This window comes from Annulohypoxylon maeteangense, assembly GCF_022496945.1.
Source record: "Annulohypoxylon maeteangense strain CBS 123835 unplaced genomic scaffold GGS22scaffold_21, whole genome shotgun sequence".
Lineage (NCBI taxonomy): Eukaryota > Fungi > Ascomycota > Sordariomycetes > Xylariales > Hypoxylaceae > Annulohypoxylon > Annulohypoxylon maeteangense.
The window spans coordinates 229872-249300 of record NW_025953268.1 but is presented as its reverse complement, the minus strand read 5'-3'; the positions used below and the strand labels follow the sequence as shown (position 1 = coordinate 249300).

The 19429-nt window shown below is 47.2% G+C and overlaps 6 protein-coding genes across 6 annotated transcripts; 3 read left to right on the top strand and 3 right to left on the bottom strand.

The window, feature by feature from the left end:
* The first annotated feature begins 1389 nt into the window (after window positions 1-1389).
* On the top strand, window positions 1390-1995 carry GGS22DRAFT_75358 (uncharacterized protein). The gene is made up of 2 exons (XM_047968016.1): window positions 1390-1838; window positions 1904-1995. Exons 1-2 carry the CDS (start codon window positions 1485-1487, stop codon window positions 1958-1960), a joined length of 411 nt encoding a protein of 136 aa, XP_047814911.1. The 5' UTR covers window positions 1390-1484; the 3' UTR covers window positions 1961-1995.
* A 575-nt stretch (window positions 1996-2570) lies between these two features.
* GGS22DRAFT_75350 (ubiquitin-conjugating enzyme/RWD-like protein) lies at window positions 2571-3635 on the bottom strand. The gene is made up of 2 exons (XM_047968015.1): window positions 3201-3635; window positions 2571-3136 (listed from the first exon to the last, which is right to left on the bottom strand). The coding sequence occupies exons 1-2, from the start codon at window positions 3445-3447 to the stop codon at window positions 2883-2885; spliced, it is 501 nt and encodes a 166-aa protein (XP_047814910.1). The 5' UTR covers window positions 3448-3635; the 3' UTR covers window positions 2571-2882.
* Window positions 3636-4405: 770 nt separating this feature from the next.
* Window positions 4406-6042, top strand: GGS22DRAFT_75342 (salicylate hydroxylase). Its single transcript, XM_047968014.1, has 2 exons — window positions 4406-5395; window positions 5463-6042. The coding sequence occupies exons 1-2, from the start codon at window positions 4565-4567 to the stop codon at window positions 5901-5903; spliced, it is 1272 nt and encodes a 423-aa protein (XP_047814909.1). The 5' UTR covers window positions 4406-4564; the 3' UTR covers window positions 5904-6042.
* Window positions 6043-6221: 179 nt separating this feature from the next.
* GGS22DRAFT_75339 (uncharacterized protein) lies at window positions 6222-8329 on the top strand. The gene has a single exon (XM_047968013.1). The coding sequence runs from the start codon at window positions 6277-6279 to the stop codon at window positions 8200-8202; it is 1926 nt and encodes a 641-aa protein (XP_047814908.1). The 5' UTR covers window positions 6222-6276; the 3' UTR covers window positions 8203-8329.
* Window positions 8330-9921: 1592 nt separating this feature from the next.
* On the bottom strand, window positions 9922-15055 carry GGS22DRAFT_75314 (uncharacterized protein). Its single transcript, XM_047968011.1, has one exon. It carries the CDS (start codon window positions 14704-14706, stop codon window positions 9997-9999), a length of 4710 nt encoding a protein of 1569 aa, XP_047814907.1. The 5' UTR covers window positions 14707-15055; the 3' UTR covers window positions 9922-9996.
* A 608-nt stretch (window positions 15056-15663) lies between these two features.
* GGS22DRAFT_75335 (uncharacterized protein) lies at window positions 15664-16992 on the bottom strand. The gene is made up of 3 exons (XM_047968012.1): window positions 16950-16992; window positions 16734-16815; window positions 15664-16474 (listed from the first exon to the last, which is right to left on the bottom strand). The coding sequence occupies exons 2-3, from the start codon at window positions 16804-16806 to the stop codon at window positions 15768-15770; spliced, it is 780 nt and encodes a 259-aa protein (XP_047814906.1). The 5' UTR covers window positions 16807-16815; window positions 16950-16992; the 3' UTR covers window positions 15664-15767.
* Between the last annotated feature and the right edge of the window lie 2437 nt (window positions 16993-19429).

The window sequence follows — 19429 nt, the reverse complement described above, 5'->3', positions numbered from 1 at the left end:
TAAATCTTTCAATTGAAGCAATTCCCAGCTCCCAGTGAAGATTACCTAATCAAAGCTAGAGATAGCTTCAATATTTTATAATATAATCAATTAATAATTTAATAATTAAGAAAATATCATCAAAGTTACAACATTTTGCACCTAATATTGTATGAATAGGCTTGTATCTTCGATGCTTGCTATATAATTTCGTACGAAGTACTGATTTATCACTTATTATTCCTGCACTTTACCCCTTTAGGAACTATCCAGGGAATTTTTTCTTTTTTGCAAAGTTGAACGAACGGGCCTCGATACCCGGACTGAATTGCGACAAGTCCACGCATGAATATATCCACTGCTTCGTCCGCCAATAACCCGTAACTTGGAAGAAGTTGGAGCCTCAGCATGAACCTCATTTGCTAAATCGCTTACCTGTTGGTAAGTATTTACATAAATATCATATTTAGTATTATTTACTATTTATTTCCCGTTCGTACGTCCGTACATACTGCATACATGATTCTAGCAACACATGACATGACGTAGGCGGTCGGTGATGGGCTTGAGAGGAAATGGAAATGTAACGTGTGTGATAACGTGGATACTACGAGTAGGAAATATACATCACCATCTCAATATTGAGAATAATTACCTATTATCCGTCTCCTAAAAATATCTCCTAACACGACGACCGTGGAGGAAACTACTGGGGCAGAAATACGACGGGCGAGTGATGCCGCGCCGCAGTCGTTTAGTCAATGGCTGCTAGCCATTCATGATTCCCCAGGTTCGTACTATTAGTTAATACAGTGGCGCATCTTGCATCCTACTACTCAGCTGAGCTTAGGCTCAGCACCTAAATTTGTAGGTACCTACAAAGCCGGAGAACCGAACGACCCGGCGGAGTGGCATACCTAAGAAGGCAGGGGTAGGGTCTGGTAAGCGAAGTGGCTTGAGACATCCATGAATCTGCTAGCCATTACATCAACTAAACGTCCCATAAAGGAATATTTTACGAGGTGGTAAAGCACCTAATAGCATGTAAGAGAAAGAGAGGTGCTGCGCGCGGGACAGCAGCTGAGCCTGGCCGTTGTCTGCCGGGATCAGCAAACCATGCCGATCACTTCGTATTGTCATCTTTGCCTAGGAAGAACTCCAGTGGCCGGAAATCCCTCGCAGGCAAACAACGTGCTGGGACTCGTGGTGAGTGATGCCACGACAATCTTTGGACCAGGCGGTCTTTGAATGGTCTAGGCATGACTGTACCTACATAGTGTAACATATCGCAACATACACATTCACGCACACCCATAAACACACGCACCTCACGGGATATAAAAGAGGACGGGTGCCCGGACGAACCTTCTTACAAACAAGGAACACCACCACCATCATCATCATCTCACAAAGACATCTCGCCTCTTTCCGCACTTACATAAACAACCCTTTCAACCCAAATCCAAATCCAACCCTAATCAAACCACCATCCCCAACCCGCCAAAATGGTTTCCGTCCGATCAATCCTCACCAGCGCCCTCAGCGCCGCCTCCCTCTCATCCGCGTACATCACGGGCGTAACGGCGCCGGACAGCGCGAAAGCCGGAACAACAGTAACAGCGACGTTAACAGCCTCGATCTACATCCAGAACTGGAGCGACTTCGGCATCGTCTGGGGCATCGCGCCGGCGCGCATCAACTGCGGGGACGTCGTGTGCGTGGGCCAGCAGATCGCCTACACGAACCTGTACCCGGACAACCAGCCGAAGCCGGGCAAGTTCAACATCGACGTCGCACTCCCCTCTACCCTGAGCGCCGGCGACTACCAGCTCGTCGCCGCCGTGCCGTATCTCGTTGGCGTGAGTAACCTTGTCCTTTCTCCCTTCGCCTCTCTATATGTATAGATATGCTAACTTCCAACCAGGCGTCCGGCCTAGTCAGCATCCAGAGCCACACGGCCAACATCACCATCACCGCATAAGCAATCAGCGGGCGGGCGATGTGTCGAGCTAGCTAGCTGACAGTTAGAAGTCGGTTAGAGATTTAATTTCTTAGCAATTTGCATGGGAGCTTCCTCGGACAGGGCTCAGCAAAACAAAATCACATACCCGGTTCCGCGAGGAACCGGAATTATAAATTGCATGGCATGCACACCTAGACATACACAGTGCGCGCATAGGCGTTATGAAGGGAGACGGATGGGTTCGGCGGGGCAAGCCACCTTGCGTTAGTGTCTTGTTCCCATCATGGCAGCGATAGCATTTAATGAGAATTTCCATGATCGGGAAAACACTGGAGAGCAGTTGTTCGTGATCGATCTTGTGATCTTGATGATGATAGTTTTGTTGTGAATTGAGTACATAGTGTAAGTGAACTACACTCCCCGAACACCTCGCTATGCATACTTGCGTGTAAAAAGGAAAGGAACATCGGCGGGCTCTTCAACCGTTCGTACATCGTAGCATCGACATAAGACGGCCTGCCAATCTGGCAATCTCCTTGCCTATAACCATTATGCCACAAGACGGAATACCTCGTCCAAGTGCTACGTCATTCGTAACTCATTCCTCGTCCCCCAGACCCTGTTGATAATTCCGGAGGATCGTTTCGTCGCACCCATGGTTATGGTTAGCCTTGCACTTGTCGTTATTAGCTGCATTTGCCAAAGAAAAACCCTCTTGCGCCGGCAATGCGTTCCCACGCCCTCCAGGGGAAGCATGGCCGTGTAGCGAAGGTCTATTCCCCTAATCATTAGACAATTCTTCATTCAACTCTTTGCGTAGTCTGTCAATCTTGGCCTGATGCGCGTGAATCCGCATTGCAGAAGTAACCTGACAGATGAAGGTGTGAGGATGCACGGTCTCGATAATCACGGCGATTGATGGGTTTTCTTCTTCTCTCCACTAGAGACCGAGCATTCGTCGGACTCCATCCCGAACCTTCTTCTCGTATTCCGAGCGTCGCTCTCGCCACATCTTGGCCGCCTCGACGTTTGCGGGACTTTCGTCGTTGGGCTCTGCCAGCATGCTCATGACGGAGATGAGGATCTTTTCGACGGACTGGATCGGACTCCATCGCTCTGATGCGTGCTCGTAGTGGTTCGGGTCGTCTCCGGGAGGGTGGAGGATAGAGATGCAGACTAAACCGCTTGGGTATACTACGAATTGGCCAATGTTAGATTATGGATTTCATAGTCTATGTCAAGTTATGTGAGAATATACCATTAGGGTGGAAGATCTCTCCCAAGAACGTCATCTTAGGTGGTGCTAGGGGATAATCCTTAGGGAATTTCAGCTCGGCGGGGAAGACGCCTCCCTCGAAAGGAGTGCCCTCTGGTCCTTGGATCAGAGCTTCCCAGACAAGCATATCATCTTCGTTGACTGGGCCAGCCGTGATACCATCAGGAGGATTGTTAGTCAGCATCTTGTACTCTTGAAGGAGTCGACGGTGGGCTGTCGATTGAGCCATCTTTATGGGATATCTACAAAGTTGATGTATAAAGAGTAATGAGTAAGGTAACAGGTCCAAGAAAAAGGAGTCTTATTCAATCATAACAGCCCGATTTGGCTGTCTTATGTAAATTATAGGTTTAGTTGACAGTTTTAGGCTTTGATATGGAAGGTTGGAGAAATGACCGAATGAAGATCATTGGTGGGGGTTTCCTTTCAGCTATCTATCTCCTGATCTAGCTGTCCAGGCTGCCAGGTGCGAAGGTTCGCTGTGGATCCCTTAATCGATAACTTAATCCTGGTCGTTCCTGACAATCAAGTAGCGACGCTAAGGTATCTGCTAGCCGAAGTTGACCCGGAAATTCGGATACGACGGTGCGGCTCTGTCGTACGAATCCACCCCAACAATCACCTTTATCACAACACATTTTAGACCACTCCTGACTTGTCCATAGCAACGGATGAATATGAAGTCATGTCTTCCCATATACTAAAGTGGATAGTAAATCCATTGGTATTGATATATGTCATGTTTAACTGATTATTACCCATATTTTTATTATGGCTTCATGCGGCACGGATCGAAACACCAACATCGAATAGAATGGAAAATCCTTCTTCGACTGTGCCGTTGCCGATCTCCATCCCACGGGCTAGGTATGCAATCGCATCAGCCTATGCATTAGGTAATACCTAAGATAGGACCTGAGACTGCGTGAGGCGTATAATTCTTTAACAGTGGCTGTTGATATATCTAAATGGGTCCCAAACGAACTTATTATTCTGCAGTTCGAAGTGCCTGTATACTCGGCACATAATGCAGCCATCCCACTCCAATGCATTGCTAGCGCCAACTTTTCACTGTTGGTGCTAATCATGTGTCTCGTTGACCAAGCTTTATGCCGCAAAACGACGATTATTCATTTGGATCTGTTGGCAACTTGGAAGTTTGATTACTGAGGATTCTCAACCTTGTGCGGGGTAGATCTCTTCTACATACGACTCAATATGGCAACAAGCCGTCTATCATATCTATAGACAATGGCAGTTATATTGGTCACTTCTCGCCCTCTTAGAACGGGCTTCCTCTGACTCTATCAGAACTAGACTACGAATGAAAGCTTAGGTTCGGCGTCATGGATCCCCTTATTAGAATTGCCATCATTGGTGGCGGCGTAGCAGGCGCTTCCCTAATCCATGCCCTCGTCAAGTTTTCCCACCTGGATGTACACATATTCGAGTCCGCCGCTGAATTCAAAGAAGCCGGCATGGCTTTCGGTATCGCCCGAAACGCGCAAGCTGCCCTCCAACTCATCGGCCCGGAAGCTGCGCAATGTCTCGAACGAGCCGGAGCCGTACCAATGAGGGGCGTTCGAATCATGTTAGCTCAAGGAGAATGGGCAGGGAGCATAGCTGATGAAATTGATGAGGCGGCTCAAGGAAAGCGTCTCACGAGCATCGTTCATCGTGCCAACTTTCTGCAAGAGCTACTCGCTGGTATCCCCCAGGATCAAATGCATGCCTCTAAGAAGCTCCAGAAAATCGATCAAAACGGTCCTATTACACTCTACTTCGTTGACGGGACCACGCACGAATGCGATATCTTGATCGGTGCTGATGGCATCCACAGCACTGTTCGAAAACTCGTCCTTGGCGAGAACGATCCGGCAGCCTATCCACAAAATAGTGGTGCTTGGTGTATTATGATGCTCGAACCATTCGACAAGGCCCAAGCTATCTTAGGCAAAGAGCTCGTGGATATCGAGAATGCTCGCGAATATGGATGGGTTGGCCCCAACGCCTTTTTAATGCATAACATATTAAGCGACGGTCAGATAGTGCAATTTGTTATAACTTCTAACGATAGAGAAGTCGAGCCTGGGTCATGGCAGCGCAAGGCGGGTGCCGACGAAATCAAGAAGATATATCAAGATTTTCCACCTCTGCTTAACAAGGCTGTAATCGAGGTAAGACGACTCTCGGGCTCATTGGTGTGTTGCGTATGCGATATGGCAGTACTAACAAAGGATATAGATACTTTGTAATCAACCCGAACACAACGCCTTCTATCTTTGGGATCACCCAAAAGCTCACACTTATGTTTCCGGACCCATCTGTGTCACTGGCGACGCGGCTCACTCGACAACGCCGTGGCAAGGCTCTGGTGGTGGCATGTCTATCGAAGACAGCATGATTCTATCCACCTTACTCGGACGCGCGAAATCACCGGTTGAAGCCCTCACAGCCCTGAAGGTATATGACCAAGTTCGCCGCCCTCGCACACAACAGGTTGTCGAGTCGAGTCGGGTCACGGGTACTATGTTGACAGGGGTCAATGAGGAGACCGGGCTTGACATCAAGAAATTCAAATCGTTTATGTCTAGGTGGGACTTCATTATTGATATTGATATGGAGAAACACCGTGATGAAGCCCTACAGATGATGGAAGCTGAGTTGAGGAAGAGTGTCGTGTAGTGGCATTATAGCCATCCTCTGCTGCTTTTGTCGTAGAACTCACCCATTATATACCTACTAGATATGGAGCTTAAGCTATTTTGGGAATTTTTATATAACATGACATATATATATTAGAAGTTTTGGTCCCTTTTCCCTACGTGTATGACTTCTTGACAAAGGGTTCGGCCAATCGAATGCGCGGATGAATTTGACCAATCATTAGAGATTTGCCAAGGCGCGCTAATTATGCGATAAGGTTATCAGATCGTTTGGCACTAGCCGAAGTTGGCCCGGAAATCCGCGCTTCGGAAGCTTCGAAAGTTAGAGCTCAAAAGTCGAAAGCTCCGAATAATTTGCGCCTAATGTCCTTACAAAGTATCGAGGGCGGAATATGCCTCCTCGAATAAGCCTGCAGCCCATTGGGCGTCGCAGCTCAATTTATTTGAAAAGTCAAGCGACCGAGAGGAACTCAGTCTGTTTCTTTTGTTCGCTGTCTGGTCGATCCAGCGCAGAACCGAGTCGTCGCCCGAGACCGAGACGAAAGTCGCAAAACCCTCGCCGATTTGCTTCCACCACCACGAATAATACGACTAGCACAACTAGCACGGACCACAATGTGCTCGAACCTCGGAGGGAATTGGAAGAAACCCTTCTCGAACTCGAGAAACATGCACCTAATTATATAAACCTCTCCCGCCTACAATTAGCCCTCAATGGCTTGCGGCAACGACCAGGCGACGAATCTATAAGGGTTGCCGTATTGGGTCTCTCAAATGGCTCCGAGTCGAGCGAAGTTGCAAAACAAGTGCTAAGGCTTCTGCTCGCCGATCCTTTGAAAGCTGAAGAGGAATGGGAGAAAGAAGTCGCGAAGCATGATTTGACACAACCCATGATCATACGGGTTGGAGCGGAGCTACCCAAAGAGCTTGAATCCATATCAGTTGCTTCCAAGGAAAGTTCGCTACACGAGGTTAACGTCTCATCTGCAACGTTGAATGGCCACAATCTAGAATTGTTGCTCATGGAGACGAACCCTTTTTTGTCTGCACAAGAAATCGGGGCTTTAAAAGGGTCTGAGGAGTCGGTGCTCGTCCCCACAGTCGACATCCCCACATCTGATACGGGGAGACACACTCCTATCACAACGCCGGTACATAAAGCTTTGATCGTGGCGGAGGGCCTTCTAGGTGCTGCATCGGTAGTATCGATGTCTCCGCTAGAAAACCAAAGCGTAATCACCGCTGCCGTGAACCTACCAGAGTATAAATTATCGGCAGATACTTCTCCCTTGCCGTTTACTCCTATTGATATCGGAGTTGCGAGTATCGGGCTGGGTCTTGTTCGCAAAGATCTCAAGAATGCCATCGAGTTCGAACACTTATGGTTTCAAAGTAACATACCGAAATTAGTTGACTGGTTAAAGACCGATATAATGGCTTCAGATGAGGGCACGACTAAACCACCTGTGAAAGACCTCATCGACTCGTTGCTAAGGAATACATCTGCAGCTATAGAAAACGAAGAAGCACGCCAATTCGGCTCGTCATTATCTCCTACAACACCTACGTCACTCCAAAGTAGCCTTGACGATTGGGCAGAAAGCGCACATACCGAATTGCAGGAACAACTTGACATAGCATTCTCCAGTAAACGATGGCGTAAACTTGGATGGTGGAAATTATTTTGGCGGGCAGATGACGTGGGCATGCTTACAAATGATATTCTCAGTCAAAGGTTCCTTCTAGCGTCAGAGAGAAATGCCATATTCCTCGCCGGGAGGATGAAAGAATCTGGAATCGCCTTAGGTCCCTTTCCAAATCCCTACACTACTGACGAAAATGGCGCCGAGTCGAAACAATTAGAGACCCAGGCGCCTACTCCCGCGACGGCCCCTTGGCCAGTTAGCATTCCTACAACAAGGCGATATCTTCAAACGAAAACGATACCTGCTTTACAGGCGCTTTCGCAAAAGCTCATAGTGCAGACGCTAGGTACATCGGGACTTACTACGGCGCTAGGCGCGCTTATTTATCTGAGCACGTTGACTGCGACGCTATACGAAGCCGGTGCGGTTGCCGCCCTAGGTATCGTGTGGAGCATGAGACGCATGCAAAAGCAATGGGAGACTGCGCGGACGTTCTGGGAAGGTGAGGTGAGAGAAGAAGGCCGCAAAGCCGTCCGAGATGTCGAAGGCGTGGTCGGCGACGCTCTTAAACAGGGCCGTGCCCCTAAAGACGAAGCTGAGGGCCAAGATAGTTTAACTAGAGCTAAAGGACTGGTGAAGCGTGCTCAGGAGATCTTGAGCAAGCTGAAGTGAGATAGGTTATCCACTGTATGAATAATGATTGTACATTGATCATGATACCAATAGACGCAACACCACACACCGCACTGTGCTTCCGATTTGATTTACGGGATCAAGCGCCTATGAATCTGTTGGACTGGATGAGTATGTCGACGTTTGCAACTGATAAATAGATTTCGTCATACCCATTGAGTCACCTCACTTCTATAGATGTTCTTTGCTACGGGGATGGAAAATTATATAAAGTGCATGATGAACCTACTATGTAATGATAAGCCATCGGTATAAGGCTTGGAGGTTACATATATATATTCAGATTTACGAGTAAAAAGAGGGGGAAAGAAAGAACGAAACCAAGAATTCATTTCCAACCTTAGAGAATGTTGACCTAAACAGGTGATCTTACTGTCGACCCTGGTACATTTCCTGTTTTTCCTCTCGCTACCTAATGATCTAAGGTCTAGCTAGATGAAAGTCGGATATCAGCACACGTCATAGGCACTATATTTAGGTATATAAATCGATTACTCAAGAAAGCTTCTTTCCTTTATTTTTATTTTCATTATTTAAAAACCCGGATGCATTGTTAACAGGCCGTGAGACCGTGGGCTATTCTCATTATTGCGCCAACCATAATAATCTACCGCCGTAGATTTGGCCCGTACGCCTAAGATACTAGGTCACTCGAGCATCCAGGGGAATTGCATGCGGCATCTACAGCTATGGATTACGGCGTCAATGACTTCTTTCACATGAACATCATCTAAATGAAGTAAGGAAATAGACCACCCTCCAAGAGCCATGACACTATATTAATTAGGTCTTGGTAAAGACTGGTTCTAGATTCCTTCCCGATCCTTCCTTCTATTATGATAAATAATACAAAGCAAACTGCAGAATTGCATCCCGTGACAATTATCAGCACGAGACCTAAAATTCATGCTAGCTTCAGAAAAAAAGAATAGGTTTAGCATCAATGAATTCCTCTCAAGAAGTCATCGTATAATAAGAGGTCGGACTCCAAGATGGAATACCTCCATGTACCCTCCTTTGTCGAACAGCAGTTCAACAAGCTAAATCGGAAAGGCCCTAGGACAGATATAGTCACCTTCGAGATCACAATAACATCTGTTACCCAAAAGCAATCAATCTCTAGGAACTTTGTTGTTCTACGGGTTGATTATATTATTTTAATGTCGGCATAACGTAGAGCCTTCACACCACAGACCCTGAAGGGCTTGACCTATTTCTCTTCTTTTTCTCATGTTGAATATCGCGCGGTAATTCAACTGAGCGACGATCCATTTCTACTAGATGTTAAGGGACTTTATACTTTGGATACAGCTCCGCCTAATAAGCGCCCGAGAGGATACTCGTGGTGTGTCGGCAAGCTAGAATACCCTACCGAAATTAGGCGTAGACACGTACATACCTACGCTCATGTCAAGGCAGTCATCGCCTGCCTATGAGTACATCGACCAGCGACACACGTTGCGGAGGAGAATACAAGAACATCTATCCGGCTACGTTTAACTTGAACACGACAATGACCACAACGACCACAGCCAAATACAGTATTATAAAGCGAAGTTCATATCTGTTCAGCACGCAGTATTCCTCAACACACCTATGGACCATTTAGACACCCGGGTTTGAGAATACACCAAAGGCAACCTATCAACAAGTCCGCACATACGAACTTGATAACCGTCCTGGAGTACAAGGTAGAATCTATCGTACTGGTATAGCGCTTAATAAATACTATGAAAAACCCACAGAAACCGGAAAAATCACCCTATACCCCTATCACCACTCCCCGCCCCCGCCCCAATCGCCGCCCGAATAATCCATCGTGCTAACCTCCGTATAACTCGCGTCGAAACTCACACTCTCCTGCATCCCCATCATCGCCGTCTGGTCGCCCATATACATCGTATCGTTGACACTCGCGCTCATATCCACGTTGACGTTCATATCGACGTTAACATCGACCATGGTCGTGGTGTCGACGTATCCAGCATCAGTATACGACGCGCCGGCGTACGAAGCATCCATGTACGTTGCACCTGTGAACGAGGTCGTGTCGGTGGTCATATTAGTGGTATCGACATATGTCGTATCGGTATATGTCGAGTCCGTGAATGTGGTGGCCTGGGCGTTCGCGCTCGAAGTATCGAGCATGTACGAGGTATCCGTGTAATTATTAGTTTCCATAGTCATATTATTCGTATCCGTTATATTCGTGTTATCCGTGTAGCTTGTATTATTCATCTGCTGGGATTGCGCGATCGCGGTGTTGTCTACGTTATTAATCGTCGTGTTGTTAATTATGGTTGTGTCGGACTGGGGCGCGAAATATGTCTCTGAGGTCGAGTTGTCCGTCACCACCTGAGAATTAGTGGTTTGAGATTCTGAATATGTGGTGTTCTGTTGGTCGACGTAGGATTCTTGGTGTGTAGCGTGTTCCGTATGATGCTCTCCAGATTGACCTCCGTGTTGTGCCTCCGAATGAGTTTCGTGATGTGGCTCGGAATAAGACTCATGATGTTGCGAAGAGTGGGACTCGTGCTGAGGCTCATTGCTAGCCGTATGCTGCTGAGGACCGGCGGAACCCCCTGAATTAGGTTTCCCACTGGCAAAGGCACTCAATGCACCGCCGAGCGTGGCGCCTATAGCCGCGTAGGTATCAGTGCCCCCCTGTGCTTGTTGAGGTTGCTGGTCAGGGCGTGCTGGATATACTTGCTGAACCGGACGCATTTGGTAAAGGGGTTGGCCGGGAGGCGCTTGGGACATCGGCTGGCCAGGGGCTCCTTGGTAAAACGGTTGACTGAAAGTAGTAGGCTGTTGTGCCTGGGTGACAGGTGGTCTTCCAACCGGAGGTCGTGACATCTGGTAAGCGGGTTGTTGATTCATCATACCTGCTTGCGGTTGTTGGGGATTATTATTCGCCGCTGGTCCCATTACTCCTGGGTTTTGCGCCATAGGCGGCCGACCTGGTACTTGGAAGTTGGAAGGTTGCATGCCCTGTTGTAATGGAGGCCGGTTAACTACCTGGCCATATTGAGTCGTAGCATTCACTCCTGCTAAATTTTGTGCTTGCGGTGGAGCGGTATTCGCATGTTGCGGGCCCGGTGGACGTTGCGACTGGTTGCTCTGCGGTTTATTCTGGGAACTGGCATACATCTGGTTTGCTAAAGCAGCGCCTGCAACCCCGTTTCCACCTAATGATTCAGCAAAAACCGCACCACCAACAGCCACTGTCGCTTGCTTGAAGGCTGGATTCTGCCAGGTCTTCTTAGCCCATTTCTTCATTTTCTTGCTCGCGTCAGAAATGACTGCAGTTGCCTGAGCTGAGTTGAAAGGTTTGCCCTGTCCATATGTTTGAGGTGAGTTGGATTGATACCCTGTTGTTTGGACGGGTTGCTGCTGCTGCTGCTGCCCCTGAATCTGAGTTGTTGGTTGACCACTTTGGAACGACTGCGCGACTGGTATATTTGCCGCATTTGGATATTGAACTGCTTGAGAGACCTGCTGTTGAATATGGGTTCCTTGCGTGAAAGCGGTCGTTTGTTGTCCGGTCGGTGATTGAATAACTTGGCCTACCCCTTGATGTGTATATGACCCTTGATTTTGTGTGTTTTGTGGAGAATGAACGGGTATATATTGTGGTCCTGCGACTGATACATTATGTCCTTGTGTATGCTGTTGCTGTTGCTGCTGTTGCTGTTGCTGCTGTTGCTGTTGCTGCTGTTGCTGTTGCTGTTGTTGGGGCGGTCTATGTACTTGTGGCGCTTGTTGAATTACCTGTTGTTGGGTAGGTTTCATTGGAGCTACCTGACTCTGTGAGTGCTGGGCATGGACCGGAGCAGCCTGAACTTGTTGTGCAGCAGCAGCAATAGAAGGTGATCCGACTTGGGAAGGCATCGGCTTTACCTGCCCTGGAAGCATGGGAAAAGGTTTCGATGCCCCATTTCCAGGGGACTGGGGCGATTGGGCTCCTTGTAAATGTCCCTGGGAATGGAATACTTGTGGCCCTGTTGGCCTAGGAGCATGAGGTGAATTTTGGTAAGCAGCGTTAGTTGGTGGGCGGTTTTGAGTTATCACTCCATGCGTGGTCGATTGAGCCTGGGATGATGATGCCGAAGACGGCGGTCTATGAAGTGAGGCAATTGAAGGGCTCGGCGAAGACACCTGACTTTGAAGCGGAGATACAGGATGTACAGTAGGAGACCATGAATTATGAGGTTTATTTGTCCCTGTATTTATTCCTGTCGGTGTATTCTGGTTCGATACTTGGCTAGAGGCCTGCATTGTCGGCTGTGCGTTTGGAGTTATCCAGCCAGGACTCGACGATGGCCCTTGAACTGCGCTCTGCTGGTTAGCCACAGCGGCTTGTCCGGTCACAGAGTGATTTAAAATTGATAAATTAGCTTGGCCAGAGACCTGGATGGACATGGCCAACGGCGCTTGCGAATTAGATAACGGAGGCTGGTTTTGTGACTGAGGTGATACCTGGGTAACATGTTGTGATGGCGAACCCGATACTGACTGCGGCCGTTGATTATGGGTCAAAGTATGCTGCCCAACCGAGGGGGTAGTTTGAGATGGTGGTGAGTGAGGTTGCGCCTGGGATGGTAAGTTAGATGCAGTTGATACTATTGATGGAGTTCCTTGAATGGTAGCTGAACCAACAATCGGATTTACAAATGCAGTGCTGGTTGTGTTGGTCCTTTGTGGAAGCACAGGCTTCCGCAAAAGCTTCTGTTGAGGTCTTAAAGCACTAGGTGTTTGTCCTTGAGATGTAGCAGGATAATTTACCTGTGATGGATGGGCACCGGTTTCACTAGGAGATGCAGCAGCGGACGGAGATCCTTGAATCTGGGAATTACCCTGTGCCGATGGTCTGGGTGTGACATTGTTGATATCGGGAGGCCTCGAATCTTCAGAGATACTAGAAGTTGTCGAAACTTTGTTTGGACTCGTTGGCGTTTGTGGTTTAGACACTGACAGCGGCGCAATTACGGGCAGCGGCTCATTCAGGATAGAGTAAAATTGCTCTGTATTTTGGTGAAGATCCTGCGAGGATGCGACCTCGTTACTGGGATTATGTGGCTTGCCTTGGACTTGTCCAATTGTAGGTCCTGGTGCCGCTGAAATTTCCTGGAAAACGTATATTCCAGGTCCGTTAATTTTAGGAAGAGATGATGTACGAGAAGATATCCGATTCGGTAAGGTATTAACTCTGTGAAGGCCTACGTTGTTGTTATTCGCAGCAGTTCGTCCCGATGGTTGACCTCCCAAATCTAGAGCGCTTTGAGCAGGCCTGAGCACCGACGGTATCTGATATGAATTGGAGTCGACGATTGATAGTCCGGAGCCAAAAGAGATGCTCTCATGCCTTGCCCCCGACCCTGGTAAAGAAGGGGTATCGCTGTGTACATGGTGTTGTTGCGAATTATTTTGTGGCGAATCCACTTTTACAGGTGCTGTTGCAGGTTGTAGCACAGCTGGAATTTGTGAAGGCTTAGCTTGGGGTGGTGGCGTAGAGACAGTCATTGTTCCTCTGGGATCTAATGGCTTCCTCAAGATATGAGGAAGATCAACGGTTGTCTTGATAGGTCCTGACAAGGAATGACGCTTTTGTTCCATGGATCCAAGTTCGCTATTCTGAGACTGAAGGACTGATATACTAGACAGTGCCATTGACTGTCTATTTAGATTGCTCGACTCCCCGTTAACACGTCCTTGTGCGGGTTTCCACGTCTCGTATCTGTTCTGATCCGCCTGACTTCCCACAGGTCGTTGAGGAGTAAGTACTTTTTGCTCCGCGGAGGGGGAATTTGTTCCTTGCACAGTATTATTGACAGGTTTGGTAGCCGTTTTCAAAGGAGGATATGCAAATGAAGCTGAAACTAGCGGATATTCTTCGACCGGCTGCATGCTCTCTGGGCCAGAATTTTGTATTGGCTCTTTTCGTTTTATTGGACTCCTACTTGTGGGCAGCTCCGTCGGGCCATCTTGCTTAGTAGTAACTCTTAAAGCCGTAGGTGCCATCTGTGTTGCATCTAATTCGATTGGGGCCAACTCCTCCGCGCATTTCGCCGTTTCGCCGCTCGCCAACTCAGCAACGAAGCCAACGGGGGACTGTATTCGTTCCGATTCGGGGAGTTCAGCTAATACAGCCTCGTTGCTGATCGGCGTGTCATTCTCGTTACCGACAGGACTTATATCATTAAGGCCAAAATATAAAAATTGATCTGGATCAAAATACCCCGTGGCTCCCATAAGGTCTTTTTCGTTATTTGATGTCGCCTTCGCCGATTCATTTCCGCCCTGTTTTGTCGCGACATCGCCGTGATTAATTCCGTCGAGTGGCCCGAATCCAAGCCCTACTAATTCGGGGAACTCGTCGCCTGATCTTGGAAAATGGTATTGTGTCAAACCCGTCGCTTTGTACCGATAAAACCACCGAGTTCCATCATAGTCTGCCTCCCATCCTTCAGGGAGAAGCGCCATCTCGAGAGGAAGATATATATATAACGATCGAGAGCGTTTCGGTCGGGTAGATAAAGGATATAGGCATACACGACAATGGAAAAATTGTAGACTTGGACTGAGAAGATGGAAAAGGTGCGAAATACAACACGACGTAGATAAACCAGACAGATTAAACCAACGGAAATATGTTTGTGAGATACCTGCCGGCGTCTCAAAGAACCAGGCAAAGAATAGCAGAGGACAAATAACGAGTATGAGGAAGGGGAGCCATCCCCAGGCAAAGCTATGAAGGCCTGATGTGACCTGTTGCCCGAGCGGCTGAATCCAGGTCACACATTGATAAAACGTTTTACGACAAGGTCCCTCTTCTTGAAGTCCCCTTGGTTCCTTTGGCTAGACCGTTATTCAGCTAAATTCCAATCTTCGTGGTCCAGCAGGGCGCCTAGCCATTCTAGATGCCGGTCCATTGAATGGTGGCGTATAGCGTGCAGCAGCTGAACTCGAAGACCCCATTTCTGTGAAAGTAAGCCAGTTCTCGCTTATCAAGCAACAGGTCAACTCAAAAAAAGCTTCGCAAATATCAAATCCTATCAGAGCGGTCGCTGATGCATTGAATTTTCATCCAAATGGAGTCATCGCCATTCCAAGGCGACAAGTAAGAAAACAGTGTTAGTCGGAAGTTGGTGTTCATCTCTTGGTCCTCGGATGAGATCTAGATGTTTTCCCACCCGGTCACGCCACTATCCTTAGCCTATGCAGCGCAAGCAGGGGTCCCTAGCTACTCCATATTGAAGTCGACAAACGTATTCGTAGGGACGAGTAACGAATTGGGCAATACACCTACCTACAACCTACCTAGATATAGGTGTTGATATAGGGAAGGATGGATTGGTACCTAATAAGTTAGGAGGTGACAAGCTATAATATATGAAAGCCTCGTTTAGGGGAAGAGAAAATAGGTAACTAGGTGCATTACCGCGCCTACAGTGTAAAACATGCGTGAACTTGCTTTTTAGAGTGGTGGCCCTCTAAATATCCCACGATACATCAATCCCGATGATCTTTCAAATTCGTCCTTACTAATAAGGGTATCCCTTCTTTGGCCATGGCCACCAGCCTTCCATTGGCATATCGTCATAGATAGCATTAAATGTTTCCTTAGGGTCCTTTCTATTATAGCGATAGATGAACCTCTCCCCAAGATTACTACGAGCAACCGCGTGCTCGACGTGCTCGACAGAGATCTTATCGAGGCGAAAATCAGCTAAGACCTTAGTTGTCACGCCATGAATCAGAAAGTGGGCGACCCATCGTGGCGGCTCTTCCTGTATGTCGCGCAAAAAGTAATGGCGTGTTTGAGTATATCCATCCCCACCCAACAGATTGGTCATCCAAAAATCGACTTCGAATTCCCTGCCGGCCGAGCTGGTCGGACTGAAGAAACCGTCCTCCCATGAAACGTTGTCCAAATTCCAGTGAAGACCTTCGCGCATAAGTCGCGGGACATCCCTACATTTGAACTGGAGCTCGCCAAGCCACTTTCGGTGAGATTCTCTGTCGCTAATACCCAGTGAAATATTTAGCTTCGTTTGGTTCTCGAGGTAAAAACTACCCTGTGGTACTGCTGGCTGCAGGGTGTCTGGGCAGGCTTTCGATATGATTATACGACTGTTTCCTTGTGCGGGAGGTGTCGAGTTTGTCTTGTCTGTCTTTTCTGGCTCATCTAGCTCATGCGAAGCCATCTTTGCATGAACCATATTATTCAAGGCCGTAGCGTCCGGAGATGCTAAAAGAATAGTATTATTGTCCGCTTTACCTATAGAAGTTAGGATAAAATTTGTAGTTGAAGGTTGGGCTTCTACAATAGTAGGTACCTGGGTGATACCTACAGGGCAGGAAGTGCGGGGATGTCAGGTGACCAAGGGGATTAGGACGGAACTCCGTTTGAGGTTGAATTTTGGAAAATACAACCTCAAAGGCAGACGATTAACATCCTCCTATTATCCCATTCATTGGGAATTATGGCTACATCGTTTTGTACCAACCGACGCATGCTATTATGCAAGAACCCAATGGGTAAATAGCTTCATTTTCGCCATACTCTGTAGTAATTTTCATCGACCTTCACTAGACAGACTAGATCAGTTGAACTTCTACATAACTGACTACTAACTTTTCGAGCTTACGTGCGGATCGAAAGGCTGCTGAGCTTGATGTAAAGGGGTGGAATTCCGATCGGTAGATTCTGGCTGACATCTTACCTTAGCTTCTTGGCAGGTCAGTCGGAAGATTTCTTTCCTCTTTCTGGACAGGATCAATGAGTAATGGCCCTAATGATTGGCCTAGAAGGAATCCCTGGGTGAGTATAGATAGGTACCTTGTTCAAATATAGATCTTGAAGATCGCCACAGCTATCGTACGAGGCTACTCGGTCCATCTCCTCGTACTTCGCTCCTGGCCAGTGTACGTCAATAGTAGAAACCGAGATTCTAGATATCATGACCAAATGTCATGGCTAAAGCCACGTATGCTTACCTCTATACCTACCAGATACGTCTTCAATGTTAGAATATGGGTATTATTGAGGTAAGAAGTCCGCGACAGTTTTATACGAAATAGAGAACCTTTGATTTCTTAAAAGTTATCTTACCTACCTACGTACCAGCAAGGATATCTATAGAACCCCGGCATAATGTGCGTATGACCCCTAGACATAGTCACATTTTGCATGGAAGTAGTAAGCCAATCAAAGAATCGCTCACTTCCCAATTCGGTACCTAATCCATCACGAATTACCATCCGTAGCTATAGATTCTGCGATTATTGTCATGTTTTATGAATATAAATATTGACGGTATTTGCATTGGAAATAACATAAATACTAGGTATATACCTCTCCTGGAAGCTATGGTACTTGGCAATCTGGTTGACAGTTAATCACCTCCCTATAAACCAATACGGGGCTTTGGTGATCGGCGTCATCTGAATAGCGATAACTATTACTGGCTGGCCTGATAATGCGGGTTATCTGGTCTTCGTTACGTCTCACAAGCTATAGTATGAAGAAGATCGTCGAAAAGGTAATCGCCCTGAAAGGCTCGCCCTAATTGAATCTTCTTACCCACGTTTAGGAACGATTTCTTAATTGGAATAGATAAGTCCTTTATTCGATATCTGATATTAAGCGAAGCTGTGTCGTACGTAGATTGGTGAGGTGACTATTATCGTTGATGTCATATGGTCGGAGATTTGTCTTATTTCCGCGTGTTTCGATATGACAAAGCCAGTACCTACTACCTAGTAGGTACTCTATTAGTTACTCGAGTCTTAGGTAGACAATGTCTTGTAGTAAAGAACTTAAAGAGAAACTCGTGTTGGGTCTAAGGGGTTTATCTATGCCAAGTGTTGTTGGTTGAGACAATGTTCGGAAGACACGAGATATAGGATTCTAGAACAATACCGTACGCGTACAACATCGTATATTCAGCTACACCTGCTACAGGTGGATATTAAATCGAAGACGGAATTCCGAGTCAGAACCTTGAACTCCTTGAACTGCTATAGTTCCGCACGTGATGTGATTGGATGCGGGAATGATTGACCCGCAAGCCAAGTATGTAAGTATCCATGCTCAATTTAAAAGCCATACCAATCGTAGTGTTCATCACGGATGCTGCGGATGAGGCTTTATTTCCACGGTTCGTGAGAAGGTACGTGTCAGACTCTTGTCTCCAGATGTTCAGCTTAGCTACTTAGTTACTTGAGATGCAGGTGACGACAAGAAGCTCCATTTAATTTATGCGGCGTGCCACCAAATAAGGAAGCGTCCCATCGTTTGGGAAGATCTCTGCCGCATCTTTCGTAATAGGTGATCTGGGGACTCTACCAAGATCGCGGGGTCGGTGTGGTTGGCCGATGGACATAAGCAGAGGGTAGGAAGGTAGACAGATTTAAGTTGTTATTGCTACCGCACCAAACGTGAGTCTTTATTAGTGTCGCCATAGCACGAGCTGAGAGTCGATGGAGCTGCACAAATCCTAATAGGTAAGACATTGACGTCAGACATCTGACAATTTAAAAAATAGGGGGGTTTAATAGGAGTCGGTATTATGTGTCCTGCATGCTCAATCATGTCTAATGGCGTAGATGGCGTTAGTATTGATATTTTAGTGGCAAGATATAAAATCCCGCGCTGCTCTAAGAGACGACAAGAATTGTATGGTCGAAACTTCCAGCGAGATTTGAGCATCTTGCAGATGCATCCCGTCGATCTTGGCTCGTCAGGAGTTCAGGCTCACTGCGGAAAATGAGATGTTTGTTACTGCATACGCCATTGCCGTCAGTGCGTTCTTTTCCGTACCTAGAGCCTCGGGTTGCTAGTTGAGGCTCTATCATCACCAATGATACCAATAATACCAATGACTTCTGTTTCTCACTAGTAGCTTGGCTTAATTAACCAATCGTATTAAAGATGAAGGCGGGATAATATCCATGTACCGCGAATTAAAAATAGGCTATGTCTCCCTGCCTTCCCTTCAACACCTAGGCGTTCTTGCTTCCCGTCGGACGATAACATTGAGGTCTAACCTTCCAAGGCTAGAATAAAAGAGCCCCACATGCCCCTGCATTGATAGGGAACACAAGGACACCCATTCGTCAGCAGACAGTACCAGCCTCTACAATGCTAACTGTGTGAATCAAAACGAAACATCCTTAGCTTCCAGTACTGACTGACATGTGA

Excerpts from the sequence above, each read along its gene's own strand:
- GGS22DRAFT_75358 (XM_047968016.1), top strand. The coding sequence starts at position 1,485 with ATGGTTTCCGTCCGATCAATCCTCACCAGCGCCCTCAGCGCCGCCTCC. Across the intron at positions 1,839-1,903 it reads CCGTGCCGTATCTCGTTGGC|GCGTCCGGCCTAGTCAGCAT; the intron begins GTGAGTAACCTT and ends ACTTCCAACCAG.
- GGS22DRAFT_75350 (XM_047968015.1), bottom strand. The coding sequence starts at position 3,447 with ATGGCTCAATCGACAGCCCACCGTCGACTCCTTCAAGAGTACAAGATG. Across the intron at positions 3,137-3,200 it reads AGAGATCTTCCACCCTAATG|TATACCCAAGCGGTTTAGTC; the intron begins GTATATTCTCAC and ends GCCAATTCGTAG.
- GGS22DRAFT_75342 (XM_047968014.1), top strand. The coding sequence starts at position 4,565 with ATGGATCCCCTTATTAGAATTGCCATCATTGGTGGCGGCGTAGCAGGC. Across the intron at positions 5,396-5,462 it reads TTAACAAGGCTGTAATCGAG|ATACTTTGTAATCAACCCGA; the intron begins GTAAGACGACTC and ends CAAAGGATATAG.
- GGS22DRAFT_75339 (XM_047968013.1), top strand. The coding sequence starts at position 6,277 with ATGCCTCCTCGAATAAGCCTGCAGCCCATTGGGCGTCGCAGCTCAATT.
- GGS22DRAFT_75314 (XM_047968011.1), bottom strand. The coding sequence starts at position 14,706 with ATGGCGCTTCTCCCTGAAGGATGGGAGGCAGACTATGATGGAACTCGG.
- GGS22DRAFT_75335 (XM_047968012.1), bottom strand. The coding sequence starts at position 16,806 with ATGAAAATTACTACAGAGTATGGCGAAAATGAAGCTATTTACCCATTG. Across the intron at positions 16,475-16,733 it reads TTGCATAATAGCATGCGTCG|CATCTCCGGACGCTACGGCC; the intron begins GTTGGTACAAAA and ends CTATTCTTTTAG.